Here is a 22,383-nt window from a genome sequence, read left to right as displayed (position 1 = left end):
GGTAAAAACACTGTCCAACATTACAGAAAGCACCAGCACATCAATTAACTTATACTTTGAGAAAAAAAAAAAAAAAAAATTAAGAGAAATGTTGCCTTGAAATCAATTAAGTTTTTCTATCTAATAATTATTTTATTACAGATTTCAATTAACGGAATTTAATTTGAATAGTCTTAGCTTTAGTTAAGTTTGTACACAGCTGTTTTTAACATTGATTATATTAATAAATGTTTCTTAAGCAGCAAATCAGCATATTAGAATGATTTCTGAAGGATCATGTGACACTGAAGACTGGAGTAATGATGCTGAAAATTCAACTTTGATCACAAGAATAAATCACATTTTAAGATATATTCAAACAGAAAACTATTATTTTAAATTGTAATAAAATTTCCCAATATTACTGTTTTTATGTTTTTACTGTATTTTTGATTAAATAAATTCAGCCTGGGTGAGCATAAGAGACTTTTTTTTAAAAACATAAAAAAAAAATCGTACTGATCCCAAACTTTTAAACAGCAGTGTATATATATATATATATATATATATATATATATATATATATATATATATATATAATATAGTTTAAAAAGTATACCATAGTTTAAAAAATGGTAATAAAATGGTAAAATCTCAGAGTTAAACTGTGTCAGAAAAAAAAATATGTCAGATAACACTTAAGCAAAACATGTTCAGGTCAAAGTGTCTGAATAATATTTGGTCCCAAATTTTTATCAATTTTACTGGTAGTCCACTGGATGAAGAATTTTTGGGTATAATATGTCACAGTTTACTTCATTTTGCTATCCTCACTTACATAAATGAACTATAGTGTCCTGCACCCACTAGTAAAAATATATAAAAAATTACATCTAGTGTCTGAATAATTTTTGGTTTATATATATATATATATGTCAAAATCACAACAAAACTGTATCAAAATCACATGAAAACAAGTTGTGATCTTGATCAAAACAACAGTTTTATTTTCATTCTATCTAGCATTTGTCACCGTGCTCTCTAGATATTTATATCACCATCAGACATTCAAAAACCCATATCAGTCGACCAGAAGTCAGGAGGTTTGAATGAGTTTCAGTGTCTATTTCACCTGTTAGTTTCACCTGAAAGGCATCATCCACCTCCATGTCCTCAGGCCTACTTAAGACAGACTCCAGTTGACAATAAACAAAGAAGTAATGAGCATTCGAGTCTGGAATAGAAATGCAGCCTGCATGCATTATGGTGCAAGTGGTGTACGTGCCATTGTCTCAAGGTTTTTGAACCTGGATAATGACATCATCCCCCCCCCCTCATGGTTGCTCTTTTAATTAGGTTAATGTTGTCATTTGTTTAATAAATGCATGCTATTGCTGTGTTTTATTTCATAGTTGTCCTCTCGACCTGTTTTACCTCTGTTTACTGACGTCTTTCGCAATACAAGAGCAGAATATGAATAGTTTGAATTGCTCATTTTTCTTTAAATACCTCTGACTCATAAATGGGCTTGGGTTGATTTGTAATCTGACCAGGCAGCGTTGAAGTAACCTTGTCCCTCTTTGTATGCTTGCAGAAAAGTGTTTTGTGTTTTGAAGGGCTCTTCTCAGGGGTGATATTTATTCCGTCTGCTCTTTGTGTTGGAAAACGGTACCGAGAGGAGATCTGACCCTGAGCTGTGATGTCAGACTCTGAGGTGCATTACTTTAGGGTCCTTAACTATATTCTCTTTAATATGAAATCCTCTCAACCTCCTGCCTGACTCGCACACATGCATGGAATAATAAAGACGTTTAGATTTAGCAAATACTGCCTGAGGGTCTGTCTATAACGTTCAGAATCCTGCAAAGTGGGAAGAGAAAATCATTATTCATATTCTTTGAAGATGACATAAAAAATGTAATTCTCAACACATTTAACTTCCATAATGCGACACATTTCAGAACGGAATATTTAATATAATAATGTCTAAAATATTATAATGTTATATTACATTATATTATAATGTATAAAAATAATAATAATAATAATTATTATTTTATTATTAATGCAATTTTCGCATTGTGGCCTCGTCATGTCTAGAGACCAGAATATCAGAGAATTGGCAAAGAGCTTTTTTGACTTAACAGTAAGTAACCATTCATAAACCCTTAGCAACCACATAGCAATGCTCTAAATACCATTTAGAACACATTAGCAAGTGCATAGCAATGCCTTGGCAACCACCCAGAAACCCATAGCAACCACATGCTCTAAAAAACATTTGGAACACCCTAGCACGTGCATAGCAATGCCTTGGCAACCACTCAGAAACTCCTACTATATAGCAATTCTTTAAAAACCATTTAGAACACCTTAGCAAGAGCATAGAAATGCCTTGGCAACCATCCAGAAACCCATTGAAACCACATAGCAATGATCTAAAAACCATTTAGAACACCTTAGCAAGTGCATAGCAGTGCCGTGGCAACCACCCAGAAAGCCCTAGAAACCACATAGCAATGCACTAAAATCTATTTAGAACACCTTAGCAAAGGCATAGCAACACCTTGGCAACCACACAGAAACACCATAGATCTACATGCTCTAAAAACCATTGAGAACACATTAGCAAGTGCATAGCAACGCCATGGCAACCACTCAGAATCCCCTACCACATAGCAATTCTCTAAAAACCATTTAGAACACCTTAGCAAGTGCATAGCAATGCCGTGGCAGCAACCCAGAAACCCCTAGAAACAGCACAGCAATGCTCCAAAACCATTGCGAACACATTAGCAAGTGCATAGCAACAATTTGGCAACCACATACAGCAGCCTAGCATCATGGCTGTTAGTTTGGCTTGGTTGGTTGGTTAGTTAATATTATTTTTCCCTTGCCTCAAAGTATTGGTTCTGTCAGCAGAAACATTATTTTGAGAGGCAAGAGAATGTTATTACATTTTGATAAAAGATTTGCATAATGTGCAATGATGAATCTTGCACAATAAGACCTGCAGAATTTATTAATAAATAAATAGAGAGCCAGTTTTGATTTCCCGTTGACTTTAAGCAAGATTTATGAATGCTGTCTGAATGCAGACACAGCCATTCCCTCATTCAGATATGTTTATTCTTATATCTTAGTTCTGTATTTATTTCAGGCAAATCAGCTGATGATGTGTGGTTTTTGCATTGAATCTGTGATGTCAATGAGAGCAGGAGGGCGTATGTCAGCTGAAGCTGGTGGTGACCCTGGCTTACTGAAGCTTTAAGTGAAAGAGAGAAGAGGACTCGGGTCAATAGAGACACCATGGAGTGCAGAGAGAGAAGAGAAAATGGGTTTTTAATTGGCCTGGGAGTTCTTGAGCTCAGCTCTCTTTACGCATAGAGAGAATATATCATCAACCTCTGATTGATTGCGTTTAGCTCAACCATTGTGCGCAGGGATCTAGAAAGTCCAGTGAAAACACAAAGACCGAACACAGAACTACAGCAGACCCTGGAGTGCTGTAAACCGCTTCCTGGAGTCTCAACGGCCTGTTGGCACCAGCCGTTATGATCCCTGAACTGCAGTGGGATGTATTATTTCTAGTTGAAGAGGGAGTGAAGTGGCTGTTTTTAATAGACGGCTGCTAAATGTGTAGAAGCTGTTTGTAAATAGTCTAATTTTTATGGGGTGATGTGTTGTAATGGTTAAAGATCTGGGACCCGATGAATAAATGTTGGGTATGCACAAAATTTGTGTTGAAAACTACATACTTTTATTGGTCCAAATAATGAACTGATGATCGAATTATTCAAAACCATAGTACACTTTTCTTTTAATATACTACATTTAAAATAAAATTGCTTCCTCATTTGTGGATACATTTAATAAATTTAGTTTTATTTTAAAATTTGTGTCTCCATAAAACACTATAATCTCATATGCCATTTAGGACATGGTGGTATGCAAATAAAGATTGTGGATGTACAGCAGGAGATCTCATTAAATTGCGTGTTTAATTAAGCGAGTTGCACCCAGTTCTCATCTTGGAAGTTCTTATCTAAATATGCCTTGCATTTATAGTGAACAAAGAGACGTTAAGCATTATGATTGCTTCTTGTTTGAGCTTATTGTGTTGTGGAATATAGTGTTTATATTTCACATTCTGACATATGCAGTAGGTTACCATTGTATCCCATGCGTATAGACTTTTGTAGTATTGTAGTGTGTTGTTCTTGGAGTTTCGGAGATTGTTGATTACTGTTTCTTGATAAAAAAGCGTCAGCAGAAATGTTGCAGTTTCTTGTCCTTTTTTTTAGACACTCTCTCTACTGTAAAGCTTAGTGTGGATTTGCATGAATTGAGTGAAAGGTGAGTGTGAAACAGATGGTCATGTGAGCGGCAGAACTGTGTGGAGTGATAAATCCTCACAATCATTCCTGAGCTGCTGCCACATTCTTCAGGAGCAGCACGGATCAGCTTCACCTCTCTCTCTCTGTCCTGTGACGGCCGTGTTAGTCGCCTGATGGATGAGTTTTGTAACTCAGCTGTTGTATCATGTAATTTAGGAGTGTAAATTTTATGACGCCTCTTTGACAATTTGAGCAGAAGAAGATGCTCTGTGTACAAACAAACTTGACTGAGTTTGACCCTCCTGTCACGTTATATTTCATCAGGACGTGAAGACGTTTTTTGTTGTTGTTGTTGCAAGGAACCATAACTGCCATGAATTTCAGGAGAGGAAAGGTAAATAAAATGCTGCAAGAGTGTTGAAAAGGGCCTTTTTAACTGTACCATTAGGACAGAAAAAAAAGAAGGTAGAAATAAAAGGCTTATGTGAACTAAATCTAAAAGTGTTGTTTTGTGTGTGTTTACATGCTTTCTCCTTCTCTCTATTTGTAGGGACCCATCGTGGATGGGCGGCAGTACAGTTGCGGTTGCTTCATGAGCTGGTTTATGCGTCTCGTCGTATGGGGAACCCAGGTCTGTCTGTCAGACACCTCTCTTTCCTGCTACAGACCATGCTGGACTTCCTCTCGGACCAGGGTAAGACATGGGGTGCATGCACAAATGCCCTCAAACCTATATATATATATATATATATATATATAAACCAATACCACCTATTGAGGTTTTTGGCTCATTTGGCATTATAGGATTTTAAAGTGCCCCAATTATGCTGTTCTAAAAGTTTCTAATTTTGTTTTGGAGGTCTCTGACAATAGGTTTACATGCATCCAAGGTTGAAAAACACTAATTTTACACATTACCTCATTTCGCACAGTGTCTGAAATGCTTCTGTCTCTCTAAACCCCGTCTTTCCGTGAGCTGCTCTGCTCTGATTGGTCAGATGGCTCAGTCTATTGTGATTGGTTGGTTACAGCACGTGTCGGAAACAAAACGCCCATTACCATATCTGAATTTCAGCTCTGGATCTTCCTCAGCACTTTATACACAGTGATACAAGTAATAACAATGGCATCGTTTTTTACTGTATCAATTTGAGCCAGAGTCCTCATACTTTTGAAGTGCACGAAAAGCGGATTTGCAGCGCTGAAAACAGCGTCTTCTCAACATGAACCAAACATGAACCAAACACTTCCAGGCCTCGGTTAAAACTACAGTGTTTGAGGGCGGCTCAAAGTAGACGTTGTTCGCTGGCAGCCAATAAAGACCATTTCTTATAATAACTTTATTTGTTGTGGACTTTAATCTTTAAAACTTTGCAGACCATTTACATTCACAAACAACTATATTAATATTCAAAAAGTAACATTAGGTAATATTCGGAAAAGGACAACAGGGGCACTTTATTTTAATTAATGATTTTTTTGGACCATTTATGAACTTGTTTTTGTTCCTTTAGTTGGTTTTTACGAAATTTGTAAAGACATTTTTTCAGAAATGTAGCCCTCTTAAACGTATCAAAATAAGCAAGAACAAAAGCCTGTAGTACAGTAGATGCTGTCAGCCTATTCAGACACCCATCATGTACCCAGAGAGATTCAGAAAAACAGACGGTACTCATCTAAAAGACAAGAGATGAAAAGAAAGAGATCATAAATATAAAATGTTCACCAGAGTGCGTTTACGCAGATGGATTCTGCTGCGGCTTGACGACTTGTGATTGTATTTTCAGGCCTGTATTTTATGGAATCGTCATATTATACTTTCAATCATGCTCTTTTTAGAGGGTCATCACTCTCTCTGCACAATGACGTATTTTCTTTATTCCTTTAGAAGCCTTTGTGTGAATGTTGAATGCATGGTTATGGAAGCTACTTCAAAAGTGCAGTTCACCAGGGTGTTCAAAGTAAAGTAGTTAAATTACAGTCAAGTTACTCTTTTGAAAAAAAAAAAAAAAAAAAAAAAAAAAAAAAAATCAAATGGTAAAAGTAGTTGTAGTAATAGTAGGCTAAATAGTAATAAAGTTTCTAACAAAACGTATAATATTGAAACTCCTTAAGAGTGAAATATGTTTCATTTTACCACACTCAGAGATTATATCAAATAAAAAGATATATTTTATTTTTACTATATAATATTTTAATTATAGTGTATAGTTTATATTTATATATTAATTATAGTTTATATTAATTATAGTGAATTAAATTGATAATTATTAATTAAAAATAATAATAATTAATAAACTACAACTAATGAAATGAAAAAAGGTGTATAACTACAATTTATAAAAAGATATAATGAAGATGTTGACTGTTTTGGGAACAGTATTGAGTTTTATATTTACTTTATTTATTTTTTCTTGATGATGAAATTATTGAACTTGAAGTTCATCATAATGATTCACATTTTGCAGTGCTACTTCAGAGAGGCACATATGATTATTGCCTAATGTTAAAACTATTTTACAGTGTTGGGATTTAATAAAATAACAAATAATGGAAATACCCAGGAAATTTCTATAGTAATTTTTTCTAGTTTTACTAGTAGTTGATTTACCGGGTTCAAACTAGGTTCAGTGGTTCATTAAGCGAATTTGTCTGAATCAAAATGATTAAAAAAATAATCTTTTATTTAGCAATTTGGCATATTGTCTTGCTTCACCACAATGTTAAATATAAATGTATTTTACAAGAACAGCTAGATAGTATTGAATTTGAAAAGCAATGCTACTGAAAATATGTTTTGGTTAGAAGTGTCACTACTTTTAGTGTAACGAACACTGGTTACGTTTAGAGATGTATGTGCTTGTGTGTGTATGCATGTGGGTTTGTGTGTGAGTGTGTGTTACCTGGATTTTTCTGAAAGCCTCTGTGTCTTTGAAAAGAGATTGATGTTGTTTTTTTGTTGTTCAGCCATGGTCCACTTCACAGCATCCTGTCCCCACAGAGGTGTGCTGTAATCCTCTCTCTCTCTCTCTCTCTCTCTCTCTCTCTCTTTCACACACACACACACACACGGTTGGGCCTGCAGCTCTTGGGTATTGAGCTCTGTCAAGCTTATCATTTCCTACCAGACAGAACAAATCCAGAGTTCCTACGGCTGAGCTCAGGCATTGGTCGAACGCTGTTTTCAACACAGTGTCAGAGGAACAATGGTTCCCTATGTTCGGATAAAACCCATTTCTGCACTCCTCTGAGAGCCAAACCAATTACTTATTTTGTTTAACGAGCTATGTGATCTGTTTTCAGGACTTTAATGGAATTTTGGGCCTTCTTTTAGAGTTTAAACAGAAGTGTAAACTCTTCAAGTTGAAGTCTTATATTAGAAATCTTATATGTTGTTATCTGGCACTATAGTGTGTCCATTGCTCATGACTTAATGTATATTATTAATAATGTTTTTTTTTTTTTTTCAATTTAGGTATACATTGCATACAAATAATTTAATTATTATTATTTTTTTTTATTTTTATTTATTATTTATTTATTTAACTTTTTTTTAATTAAATCTTTTTAGTATTGTCCCTCGACAGGAGATGGATCACATGACTTCTTCACTCTCATTGGTAGTTGCTTAAAGTCAAACTTTCCCAACTTTTCCAAGTCGCAGAAAACAAACACATCCAGTCATTATATCTTATATTACTGAAAGTTGGCATTTCTTATTGAAAATGAATGATTCTACATTGTTTTATCACTGCAAGTCCCTGGGGTTTTAAGGATATCACTCGCTCTGGCTTACAGCTCAAATTTAGTCCTTTTTTAAGCTCAAATTTTGTCTACATTTAATTGTGTCTTATGTGAATGCACACTTGAGCCGAGTTGAGAAGTTTTCATTTTTAGCAAACCGGTTTGTTTGTATAGTGTTTGTTTCAGTCAGCCAGATGAAAAACAACTGTTTTTAGTCATCACTCAAACCTTTGCCTTTTTTCCCCCCACTTTTTTCAGTATTAGTTGAATGATGCTCAATACATAGATTGTCAATCACTAGCAGCGTTGATCCTAAGAATCGGAGTGTAATCGAACAAATAGCGCAGTTGAAATAAAAAAAGTCTCATGTAACCACATCAGTTGGAATGAGTAGGCTAAATCCGATTGAAATTTCATTCAGATTGTAAGGTGAGGTTTAAACCTGTTCTAATTCATTTTGATAGGACATGTAAACACTTGACTGGATTGAACACCGAAACTGGAAAGTTCTGCGCATGTGCAATGATGTAGAAAAGGCGTAATGATGTTTGACGCACCAAATAAGCTGTTGTTCTTGTTGTCATTCTGAAATGTTCCTTCCGCTCGTTGTCTGTGAAGTGCTGCAGGGAAATAGTGTCCCACCAGTCTTTGCTTCAGACTTTCATCCACAGAAGCTTTTTTGGGTGTGGGAACTGGTGCTTTTACTGCTTGATTAAAATAAGCATCATGCAACAAAGCTTAATGTGCTCATTGTCTCCTTATTAGGACCTGAAATAGATAAATATTAAGTCTGCCTTTTTAAAATGAAGAAAAGGAGGATGGTTAGTATGAAACAACAGTGGGAAACTCTTATACACATATATAGAGCTGCACGTTTCTGGATAAATTGAGAATCTTTTTTTAACATCGAGATGATTCTCATGATCCTGAGACATGATTCTGAATAGACAACTAAACAAAATAACTTCATTTACTATAGGTTTTGACTAAATGTTAATTGCTGCAGTCTATTTAAAAAAAAAAAAAAAACATTAACATTTTTAATTATTATTAAAAAAAAAAAACTGTTTGAATGAATGATTCAATGACTCAATCATAAAGCCTTGCTTCATTACTGGATGAATCAGCGTTTTTAAACAAATTTTTTGAATGAATGAGGCCTGCTGAAGTGCCTTGGAACGCGCAGCATAATTCAATGTGTTGACGTAATTTCCATTGAAACAGGAGGACAGGGCGGGACATATGGCGTTTCTCGAACATTGCATATCCGAGATTAAAATTTGGATGTCAAAGAATTTTCTCTGCCTTAACAGCAATAAGACAGAGGTCATGCTGCTTGGCTCTATTCACCAAATACGCAAAGCTGGTTCTCCTTCACACAATGTTGATGGCACTGTTCTCGAGTTTCAAACAAAAATAAAAAACCTGGGGGTGATATTTGATTCTCATCTCACATTTGATCCACATGTACAGAATACCGTTAAAACATCATTTTTTCACCTCCGAAACATCGCAAGGCTTCGTCCTATGCTTTCTTTTAATGTTGCAGAAAAACTGATCAATACCTTTGTTTTTTCGCGCATTGATTATTGCAACACCCTGCTCGCGGGAGTATCGAAAAATACCCTCAACAAACTCCAATATGTTCAAAATTCAGCTGCCAGAATCCTAACAAGGACAAGAACCCGAGAGCATATCACCCCTATCTTGGAGTCCCTACATTGGCTTCCCGTCAGGTTTCGTGTAGATTTTAAAATTCTTATGTTGACTTATAAGGCCTTACACGACTTAGCCCCACATTATCTATCTGAGCTTTTAACAGTTTATACTCCCAGGCGTGAGCTCCGTTCTTCGGAGTTAGGCCTCCTGACCATTCCCACGACTCGTATGCGCACGATGGGTGACAGGGCTTTCTCTTCCTATGCTCCAAAACTTTGGAACTCTCTCCCCTGTGATATTAGACATGCAAACTCTCTTAGTGTTTTTAAAGTTTCTCTTAAAACTTATTTTTTTAGACTTGCTTATATGTAATTTGTATTTTTACTATTTCGTATCTATTTATCTATCTATTTACTATTTTTACTACTTATCTACTTTATTGTGTATTGACTGTTTATTTCTTTGTACTATGTGTAAAGCGCTTTGAGAATACCCTTTTAAAGGCGCTATATAAAATAAAGTTTATTATATTATTATTATTATTATTATTATATCAAACAGCTCCCTCCCCTGTTTTGTAATAGCCAATATTGTTTTGTTTATATCACTGCTCTGCCAGAGCCATTGAGCTCCGTAAAGCTTTAGTTTCCTATCTCTAACCGTTTCTCCTCCATATCGCTTTAAAACATAGCATTCTGTGGAAAATTCAGATGGGTCCAATACGTTTTGTGTTCTGTGCCGACTTGCGCATATGATCCGCTCTGTGATCTCATGTCTCTGGACCGGAGCAGACTGTGTGCACGCTGCGGCGGTTCGCGTGACACTAATGTGAAACCAAACTTCATTCGCGTCAATGGAAAGCATATTTACACTGTCTTAATCGTTCCCTATCCCTTATATAGTGCACTATGTGCCATTCACCATTTAGAAAGCAGTAAATGTGCAAACAAGTGACCGATTTCAGTAACAGCTTCAGCATCTATTTATAGTGAAGGGGGTCGGACACTTCAGATACTAGAGAGCATTTGATTGGTCAGAAAATCTAATGAGAAGCTGAAGTGCAGGGTGATGTTATCAAAACCGTTGATCCATATTGGCGGAAGTGACTGGACTATAAGTTTTAAATGCTTGTATCTTATAAATGCCAATATTGTCATTGTTTTGAAGCACACTAGCTTATAGATAATTTTAAGGCTAACATATCCATACCTAAGGCCAAAAAACGTTTTTGATTTCATGGTGACGTTAACAGTCGTCGCCACCTACTGGTGTCACATTGTAATTGGTACAATCCTTAAAGGATTAGTTCACTTTCAAATGAAAATTTGATGATAATTTACTCACCCCCATGTCATCCAAAGTTTGAACTAAATTGTCATATACAATATGCTAGTGCAAGTATATAACAATTAGTTCAAATTTTGACCTGTGGAGGACAGTAATACACTTAGCAGTGTCTACACTGCTGGAATTCTAATAGAGAAGAAGAAGAAGAAGAACTCGCTCTCTTCTTCTTCTTCAAGATGAGCATTTATGGTTAAAATGTATATAATTGTAATTATTTTTTAGAAAATGAGAGATTGTTTCTCTAGATAAGACCCTTATTCCTCGTCTGGGATTGTGTAGAACGCTTTTAAGCTGCAATGAAACTGTAATTTTGATCTTCAACCGTTTGGTGCCCATTGAAGTCCACTATGTGGAGAAAAATCGTGGAATGTTTTCATCAAAAACCTTAATTTCTTTTCGACTGAAAAGAGAAGGACATGGACATCTTGGATGACATGGGGGTGAGTAAATTATCAGGAAATTTTAATTTGAAAGTGAACTAATCCTTAAAGCATCAAGTTACTTTCAAAAGGTGATTTGCTTTATTTTGATTACTACCATAGATATCAAAGTTTATATCCGAACTATAAACTTTTTCTTTTTTTTTTTTTTTAAATCTCAATACTTCTTTGTTAATCTGAATGATTGTAACACAGAAATAATAATACTGTGTGGTTGAAAAGACTGTTTGTGAAGCTGTTTCATACCAATACACTTCAGTTCTGGCAGATCTGAATCTACTGTGTTCAGATTCATCAGTCAAAATGATTTCATTCTAATTGAAACATGTAAATGTAGCTAGTGTTGACTTTCCAGAAATGCCCCTCTGTGTTCATCTGAATTGCAGTAAGCATCCCGCTGTTGAAATAATTGATCTTTGATGGAGGAGAGCTGCTCATTCCACCTGAATTAAAACTGTGTGCCATCTGAGAGGTGAAGAGACTTACAGTTACAGTCAGCCTCCTGAGGCTTTTCTTGATTTTATCACTGAAATCATGTCCAAAAGTACAGTACAGTCAGATTGCTGCCTGCCCTGTTATACACTACTGTTGAATGATTTCCTGCTAGCAGCGGTTGTTAGGAACGCCCTCAGCACAAAGACACTTTACAGAACGAAGGCGTCTGATTTAAACATGTCTGCTTGACATTGATCAGTGCCAATCTGGACTCTTGACGGGATAACAGAGCAGGAGATTTTTTTTTTTTTTTAAGTTAGCACATGAGGGGTACTGTCTTTTTCAGTTCCTGACAGAATGATTTTAGAAGAAAAGATGGGGATGTTTTATTCAAGGCACAGCTTTGTAGTTAACAATTGCTCTGCCTACAGACAACAGGTGGATGCTTGTTGCGAAGTGATTAATGCAGATAGAGAGAGAAAGAGGTGGAGAAACATTTACAAATGTGGCAGATAAAGTTTGGGTGTAATTTTTTCTTTCCTAAACATAAATGGAATACCTGGATTATTTTATTCTTTAATTTGTTGTTTTTAAGAACAAACTGTTCCAAGTTTAGAAGTTTATTGACAGGATCTCAGAGGACAGAAAAAAATTATGAGTAGAAGACTGAAACAGGCTGAAAGAGACAGTGAGGAAAAGAAAGTGATGTTGTTGGTTAATTAGTATTTTGTCAAGTTTCATTTGCCAGAGCTCTCGTGTCAGCAGGGGTTTGTGTTGTCTGAACGGAGCAGTGTGAAATAAGCTATTTGAGGTATGTGTTCGGCGGCTATTTTTGACGACGTTTGTGAAGACAAATCAAGAATGCCAAATAAAGAGCTTTCATTTAGAGCTGGCGAAGGCACTTGAGAAATTCTCACCGGATGAAAGGTGTAAATTGCAACACAGAGATTCATTTTCAGCTCCGCTCTGATGTCTGCGGTGTTAATTTAGTTTTATTTAGAAGTTAGTAGCACATTTTGTGAATGGATGTCCAAATAACCTGACAAGGCTTTACCTGCAGGAAACTCTGATTTTATAAATGTAAACTGTATTATTGTCCAGCTCTAATGTGTTAAATACAACTATAAGGCCTGGAAATATTAAGATATTATAAACATTAACATCATGGTTTTATGTAAAGGTGTTTTGAAAAAAAAAAAAAAAAGACTTTACTATATAGATTAGATTTGTGCAAGATGCATATCTATCTATCTATCTATCTATCTATTAGGGATGGGCATTCGATTAAATTTTCTTAGTCGATCGTCGGAAGAATTAATGATCGACTATCGATTAATCATTAATATTTTTATAATACAATTAATTATTTAACTTTTATAATTCAAAAATGCAATGAATACAAAAACACGGCGTGTTTTTCCTCGTTGAGACCTTTATTACAAGATCAACTTGTGGCAGACAGTTAAACTATATTCAGTTAGGCAAACCGAACATATATGCGCGTGCATATGCGGTGCTCTAAAGCAGTGGAACCTGCAGCTGCGAGCCGGCGTTTCTAAACAGAGACCTCATTTGTTCCAAAATAATAATAATAATAAAAAAGAATCATGTTAAACAATAACTTAAAAAACATAATAATACTTGATCTGACAGGTCAGATCTGACAGGTTTTGTCAAAATGTAACTCAAAACTATCCAAGCCAGAAGAAAGAGCCAGATATTAGCCTTCCTAACAATTAGGCTAACTTAACAAATTAGGCTACTTAAAGCCTCGTGAAAAATAACTAACTTTAGTAACTCGCATACAACTTCTGCACCAGTCTACTGATTTTTGTTGAGAAATATAAGCATGTTGACATGATCTGGGGTCAGACGCGACCGCAACCTGGTGACCGTCAGTCCAGCCGCGGAAAACACCCGATCTGAGGGGACTGACGTTGCCGGGATGCACAGGTACCTGCGCGCTAACTTGGCCAGCCCGGGGAACCTATTTCCGTTCACTTTCCAGTCTGTAGGTGTGCAATTCAGGGGTGGGGGATTCTCCCTCAGAATCAAAACGGAAGATCACAGATAACCGAGTATGGTGTCAAATATTGCACCCTGGTGGTAAAATGTTTAATTGCTGTCACACAGTGAAATTCATTTAATTGCTTCAAGACTCACACTACGCAATGCAAAAAATGCATTAATCGATAACAAATTAACGTGATCGACGAAATTCTTAACGATCAATTATCGATCGTCGATTAATCATGCCCATCCCTTCTATCTATCTATCTATCTATCTATCTATCTATCTATCTATCTATCTATCTATCTATCTATCTATCTATCTATCTATCTATCTGTCTGTCTGTCTGTCTGTCTGTCTGTCTGTCTGTCTGTCTGTCTGTCTGTCTGTCTGTCTGTCTGTCTGTCTGTCTGTCTGTCTGTCTGTCTGTCTGTCTGTCTGTCTGTCTGTCTGTCTGTCTGTCTGTCTGTCTATCTATCTAGTCTCTCTGTCTGTCTGTCTGTCTGTCTGTCTGTCTATCTGTCTGTCTGTCTATCTATCTATCTATCTATCTATCTATCTATCTATCTATCTATCTATCTATCTATCTATCTATCTATCTATCTATCTATCTATCTATCTATCTATCTATCTATCTATCTAGTCTCTCTGTCTGTCTGTCTGTCTGTCTGTCTGAATTATAATTCTTATTATTTTCAGTGTGATTGTCTTTATTACAGTATTTTTACCGTATAACCGTCTTGAGATATTTGTAATATGAAATTAGGGGGAAATATGCTTAAATGTCTCTATTATTGAAACTGTCACAGTGTAATTAAATCGTAAGAGTAGCAATTATTTTCTTTTATGCAAAATAGTATGTAATAACAATATAATAACTTAATTTTATTTCAGACTTTTGAATTGTGACCTAGATTTGTTGAAAAAAAAATAAACAAACAGAGTTTTAAACAAACTCTATTTCCTTATAAAAATAAAAAGATATATATTAATAAATAAAAATGTGATTTAAATTTGTGATATATTATCCAGAAATGTGTGAGATTCACCCATATGCAGTGAGGTACATGGACTTAAAGTTTTGTGTGTTTGTTTGAATGGAAGTGTTTTCAGACTCTTTGAACTGAATAAAAAAAGCCTGGCCCCTCTGGTCTCTGTGGCCCTGAGCTAATCTCACTCTCATAGAGCTTTAAACAAACACACTACCAACCTTTACAGCCCTTACAAACACACAAACACAAGCAACACACTCTCTGGGTCTCTCTCATGGCCCACACACACACACTTGTGTGTCTCACTAAACAACCTCTTTCTCACTTTCAGGCTCTTGCTAAAAGCACCCTTGTCCCTGAAATATTAAGCGCAGGTCTGGGGAGACAGAGAGAGGCATTTGTGACAGAAACACAGACAAGCGATTTTAAATGGATTTAAGGGATGATGTACCTGGTGAACACATTCAGAATATTTAGTGCTCTTTGCTAAGACAAGCTTAACTATTAGGATTGCTATTAGAACTGCATAGCAATGTACTAAAAACAATTAATAACATGTTAGCAATGTCCTAGTAACCACCCAAAGCACACTAGCAACAGCATAGCAATACCCTAAAATGCTTATAACTTACCACATTTTTTTTTTACTCAAAAACCTATTTTATTTCAGTTGGTAACCAAAGCAACATTTCTATTTTTCGTTTATTTTGTCTTGACAAGAATAACCACCCATTTATGGTGATTAGAGTTTGTTTATCTTAAGAGTGACATATAATGGTGTAAATGCTTGTGATTGTATGTTTATTATTTTTCTTCCTTGGCCTTCTGTCATCTAAAGTCTCTCCTTCAGGGGCCGAACCCTCTCATTTTATACTTGACTTGAATTTTTGCAGTATATCAAGGAAGCCGTGCAAAGTCGGTAATTATACCCTGATCAGAAGGCATGCAATTACGTTCAGTCTAACCATGTTCTGATGCCTTTTTTGACTCTCATCAGTTAATAAACGAGAGAAACGGGACATAAACCCTCATCTGAACATCTCATAAATTGTTTAGCGGTCACTTTCCCCTCAGTGACCCTGTCCTCTGCACTCTAAGCATGTTGATGGTTTCCATAGCAACAAACCCCTTCCTCTCGCAGCCGAAAGATGCGGACGGCGTTCTGTGGACCTTTGCGATGGACTGTAACGTCCAATCCATTCCTCCTCACTGCACTGCTGTAAACAGCAATTTTCTGAGTCAGTTGTCAGTTTGCCGTCTCCTCCCAGCTCTAGTGGCTCTCAATTTACAACACACTTTTTTTTTTGCCTGCATTTCTACCTCTCCGATTGAGAAGTTTGACGCATTTGTCAGCATGTTGCTTGTTTGTTGGGTTTAGTTGCTCATCTGCAGTCTGTAATTTCATTGCAGTGGACTTCAGTGCCCTGCTTATACATTATTCATAATTTATGTGACAGTCATCTCTGCTTATATCCCGTCAGCAGTCCTCGCATCAACCTGAGCACCCGAGTTCATCTCTTTCGACAGCTGCAGACTTTTTACCCCCTCAGTCATGTTTTAAGAGTTTTTGTTGAGTCGATAAAATGTTCGCATTACACTTTTTTTTTTTTTCTGTACTGACCTATCAAAAAAGTGTTCTGTTAGATAGAATATTGTTTGTTCTTTCAGCATGAAAAATCAAAGAGTTCTGAGATTATTTTTTTTAAGTATTTGTTTTAGTGCTGTCAATCGATTTTTAAAAAAAAATAAAAAATCACATATTTTTCTGTAATTAATTGCAGTGAATCCCACCTATTATTAAAGTTTTTATATTATTATATTTTTATATTTTAATAATTTGTAAACATTTAATCTCCAAATTAATGTAGAAACAACATAAAGACAGTATATTAAATTAAAGGTGCCCTCGAATGAAAAACTGAATTTATCTCGGCATAGTTAAATAACAAGAGTTCAGTACATGGAAATGACATACAGTGAGTCTGAAACTCCATTGTTTCCTCCTCCTTATATAAATCTCAATTGTTTAAAAGACCTCCGAAGAACAGGCGAATCTCAACATAACACCGACTGTTACGGAACAGTCGGCATCATTAATATGTACGCCCTCAATATTTGCATATGCCAGCCCATGTTCCCAACATTATGAAAGACATTAGACAAGGGCAGGCAGTAATGTCTGGATCTGCACAGGTGAATCAACAGACTAGGTAAGCAAGCAAGAACAACAGCGAAATATGGCAGATGGAGCAATAATAACTGACATGATCCATGATAACATGATATTTTTAGTGATATTTGTAAACTGTCTTTCTAAATGTTTCATTAGCATGTTGCTAATGTACTGTTAATTGTGGTTAAAGTTACCATCGTTTATTACTGTATTCACGGAGACAAGAGTCGCTATTTTCAATTTTAAACACTGTCTGTCTGTATAATTCATAAACACAACTTCATTCTTTATAAATGTCTCCAACAGTGTAGCATTAGCCGTTAGCCACGGACCACAGCCTCAAATTCATTCAGAAACAATATAACAGTATACAATACTCACATTATCCGACGCATGCATGACGAACACTTTGTAAAGATCCATTTGAGGGTTATATTAACTGTGTAAACTTTGTTTATGCACTGTTTAAGGCAAGCGCGAGCTCCGTGGGTGGAGAGCATGAGATTTAAAGGGGTCGCACAGCAATTGGCTCATATTTAATGATGCCCCAAAATAGGCAGTTAAAAAAATGAATTAAAAAAAAAAATCTATGGGGTATTTTGAGCTGAAACTTCACAGACACATTCAGGGGACACCTTAGACTTATATTACATCTTGTAAAAAAACGTTTGATGGCACCTTTAAATATTTGTTCTAACAAGTAGGAAATATCCAGATTCAAATATCCAATAAATTTTTTATTAAATCTACATAAGTTATTCAATTAAAGGATAAGTTCACTTTCAAATAAAATTTTCTTGATAATTTACTCACCCCCATGTCATCCAAGATGTCCATGTCCTTCTTTCTTCAATCAAAAAGAAATGAAGGTTTTTGATGAAAACATTCTAGGATTATTCTCCTTATAACGGTCTCCAAACAGTTGAAGGTCAAAATTACAGTTTCAGTGCAGCTTCAATGGGCTTTAAACGATACCAGACGAGGAATAAGGGTCTTATCTAGCGAAATGTAAATGTATATGCTTTATATACATTTTAACAAATGATTGCCTTCCAAGTGCTTCCACCAAAACCGCACTTTCGTATTCTTCAAAAAGCTTGCGCTGTACTTCCTATGCCTTCCCTATTCTACTCACGGAAAAATGGAACTGGCGATGTGTTCATTCTGTAATATTTATATTCCTATATTTAATATTCCTATATTTATAAATATATTTATAATTTTGCATGTCGGCCATTGAAGAACATTTGTAAATATATTATGGAAGTAAAATGGCTTGTGAGCGCTACGATTTGTATATTAAAGGATTAGTTCACTTTCAAATGAAAATTACCCAAAGATTTACTAACCCTCAAGCCATCGTAGGTGTATATGACTTTCTTCTTTCTGACGAACACAATCAGAGAAATATTAATAAATATCCTGAGGCATCCGAGCTTTGTAATGGCAGTATGCGAGTATGAGCTGAAGAAAGTGTCTCCATCCACATTCATCTATATTCCACACGGCTCCGAAATTTTAATAAAGGCCTTCTGAAGTGAAGCGATCTGTTTGTGTAAAAAAAAAAAAAAAAAAAAAAATCCATATTTAACAATTTATGAAGTAAAATCTAGCTTCCACCAGACCGCCTTCTGTATTCAAATTACGGAAAAAAAGTAAGTTGAATAGGGAAGGCGTGTGATGTACAGCATAAGCGTTTTGAAGAATACAGAAGGCGGTCTGGCGGAAGCTAGATATTTTATATAACAATATTTTTTAACTTGTTAAATATGGATTTTTTTTTTTTTTTTTCACAAATGCATTGCTTCACTTCAGAAGGCCTTTATTAACCCTCTGGAGCCGTGTGGAATATGTTAATGATGGATGGATGTGGTTGGAAGCACTTTCTTCAGCTCATACTCATTTGGTAATGCATACTGCCGTTATAAAGCTCAGATGCTTCAGGATATTTATTCATATTTCTACGATTGTGTTCATCAGAAATAAAAAAAAGTCATATACTGTACATCTAGGATGGCTTGAGGGTGAGTAAAGCTTTGTTTAATTTTCAATTGAAAGTGAACTAATCCTTTACAGTTTTTAGTAGTTGTAATGCACTGGACTCTTTTTTTAGTTGTAGACTGGTTTTAACAGCTTTTTTTCCCCACTGAATTTGCATTAATTTTGATGGCATGTTTTTAAGTGCATTGGTGACACAAATATCATCTGTGAGATTTAGTTTTCTCTGTTAAGTAAGGGCTGGCAAACATCTATGTGAGGTATATTTCCAGCTTAATTACTCACTTCACATAAAAGAAATGGTTTGATTACCATTGACATCGTTCAAGAAAATCCCAGTGAGCGATTAACATTTTTTCCACCCTGTTAATTGGGGTCAAATGCAAAGGCCACATCAAAAACTGTGACTATATCATGTTATGCTTCTTTTGTTGTAATGTTTTTGATTAATGTTGAGAAACCATAAAAGGAAGTACTGTGAAAATTACATTATAACTGAAAAACATTTTAAAATAGAAAAACTCTGCCTTGATGCATTGTGGGGATAGAAATGTGATTCAAGCCTACTGTGTTCTGTTATTATTATTATTATTTATTTTATTTTTTTTTCACAAAAAAGGAGGCTAAATATATACAGAGCAATAACAGATAATTTCCTCCTTTTGATTAATTTAAATGCTGAAATTTATTTAACTTTTGGTTTGAGATTATCCATGTAGCCAAACCCTCCTGGTCATATACTAAGAGAAATATATTCACGACCCACTTCTTCTCAATCTTGCAGACCTTTTAATGTCCATTAGTAAGAATATGAATCACTTTGGCATCTGTTCACTGACAGACAGCTTTTTAATCTTATTCTCTTTCTTCTCATTTATCTTTTCAAGATCATCTTCCCAACCAATAAAGACTGAAAGAAACCTTCAATTTCTGCATTGGCTAAGTAAACTGACCATTGTGGCAATATTGCATCTGACATATGCAAAATAGAGAAAATTCATTTTACTTTATATATATATATTATATATATATATATTGATATAAATATATATATATATATAAAATTAGTGGTGGGCCGTTAACGGCGTTAACGTGCTGCGTTAACGCGAGACTCTTATCGGGCGATAAAAAAAATATCGCCGTTAATCTATTCTCAAAGTTGGGTTGGGAGCTGGGTCTATTCTACACAAGTTATGATGACTTTCACCTTGATAGTTTAGCGCGGATGTATACCTAGCCGAACTGACCCTTCGCAAAGAACCACCCGCCACCCTTAGTTACTGTTGCTTTGGTCGACAAGCCGTGGTGCTGTCAGGCCCGTCACGTCACACAGTGATAAATGCATCACGGAGCAGAGGACACTGACAAGACAAAGCAGGTAACTTATGATATTTAACAAAGTCCCAGCTTTAAAACTGTGTAGTTTTTTAAGAAATTCAAACAATAAAACCCGTTTTCTTTAATGTGTTGTGACCATGGTCGTGACAGATTGCTGTAGCGCCTCAGCTCAAGAGGCTCGTAAACTGATCATCTCTTATCAGGCCATTTATAGCATCAGATAAACATGAATGAACATCAGAATCAGTGTTGTTTCAAACGCGGTAAGATGTCAATATACAAAATATAACCTATACAAAAGTTTAACTCCACTGAGGTTAATCTTCTCTAGTCATTTGCTGCGTTCCAATTCGCCTACTTATACTACGCCCTAAAATATGTACTCTTTCTGTGAACAAAAAGTACTTAGGCTACTTTTGAGTGTGTAGCAAAAGAGTAGACAAGCTTTGGGACATACTATCACGTCATACAGTTGCGTCTTTGCTCTCTGCCGCATCCAGTCACCGTAAACTGCCCTGTCAATCATCTTACATCCTCCACATTTCATTTAGCTAATTTCCTACCGTATCGGAGAGAAATGCAGCACGTTGATCTGCAGTCGCGAGTCTTTCATGTGGAGAACTCTCCTCATATTAATGCATAAAGATGCATTTAAAAGTTAATGGCCAATCAGATCTTTATAAAAGTCCACATTGGTATTTGCAGATGAAAAATAACACATAACATTCAATAAATATTTTCTATCAGTTTGAACGGATTATTAGTCACTCAAACAACCTCTCAGCGTCCATCGTGCATATTCGTCATGTTTTGTAGTTTTTAACACTTTTTACTTGTGTTTGTAGTTCTGAACTGAATCCTCGTACAACGTGCAATGGGTTGTGGGCAATATTAGCCTTTATAGTGTGCACGGATCCACACTTCGAAAATCTACCGGAAATAGTAGACCATCCGGGGTCTTTTGGCATACTCTTTTCAACATACTATGCTTTGGCACACACTTATTTTAATCTCACATACTATTTAGGATGGATAGTATGGACATTGGGACGCAGGGACAATTTGGGTATCTCACATATTCTGAATGTCTTCGGCAGAATTCAAATGAGCCATTTTAATCTAGATTAATCTAGATTAATTCCAAAATTAATCTAGATTAAAAAAATTAATCTATGCCCACCTCTAATATAAATATATATATATATATATATATATATATATATATATATATATATATATATATATATTTGAAGAGGGGCATGATTGATCAAATGGAAGCAGGAGGTTATTTTTCTGTCTTTTAATAATTTGACTTTTAGCTTTCTGTAAATAAATCCTGTCAGTTTGAAGATTCTCCAAGATGGACTGTAAGTGTTTTGCTTTGGTTTTTCCTGTTGTTATTTGAGATTAGTGTTATATAACCCAATTGTAGGCAGAGATCCTGTCCAACAGAGACCCAGAGATGCACACGGATGTCTTTCAGCGCTGTCAAAGAGAACATCTATTAAATTGTGTTTTTAGATCTGAACTGTGTGGTTTGGCAGTATGTAAGTGCATTGTGCAGTATGTAAGTGCAAAATGTCTCTGTTGTCATAGGCAATTTAAAGACAAATCCCTGCATTTTGACTTCATGTTCTTTTTGAATTTTTTTTTTTTTTTACTCAGAAAATGCCATTTAATGGCATTTAATATCATTAGCTGCATCACACTCATTCTTCAGCTGAATGAACCACCTTTAACCTCATTTCGATGTGCTAAAATCACAGAGGATGGATTTGATTTGTATTCCATTTTTTTGTTCCCTGGTTTCAGAGTCATATGAGGCTTTCTGATCTATTATTCCCTCAACATGAGAATGAGTTGTGAAGGATGTCTGTTACTCCCCTTCTCATTCTCTCCTTCCCCTTCACCACTTCACCGCAGAGCAGCT

At 35.6% G+C, this 22,383-nt stretch overlaps 1 protein-coding gene across 2 annotated transcripts in view; it reads left to right on the top strand.

Moving 5' to 3' along the window:
• The window catches only part of trappc9 (trafficking protein particle complex subunit 9), a 243,329-nt gene that overhangs the window by 13,288 nt on the left and 207,658 nt on the right, over nt 1-22,383 (top strand). For both annotated transcript variants that reach the window (XM_067411133.1, XM_067411132.1), the window contains one exon: nt 4,867-5,010. In XM_067411133.1, coding sequence (XP_067267234.1) covers nt 4,867-5,010 — 144 coding nt within the window. The remainder of the gene's footprint in view (nt 1-4,866; nt 5,011-22,383) is intronic.

The sequence above is a fragment of the Chanodichthys erythropterus genome, chromosome 15 (assembly GCF_024489055.1).
Source record: "Chanodichthys erythropterus isolate Z2021 chromosome 15, ASM2448905v1, whole genome shotgun sequence".
NCBI classification, from domain to species: Eukaryota; Metazoa; Chordata; class Actinopteri; order Cypriniformes; family Xenocyprididae; genus Chanodichthys; species Chanodichthys erythropterus.
This window is presented reverse-complemented; position numbering and strand designations above follow the sequence as displayed.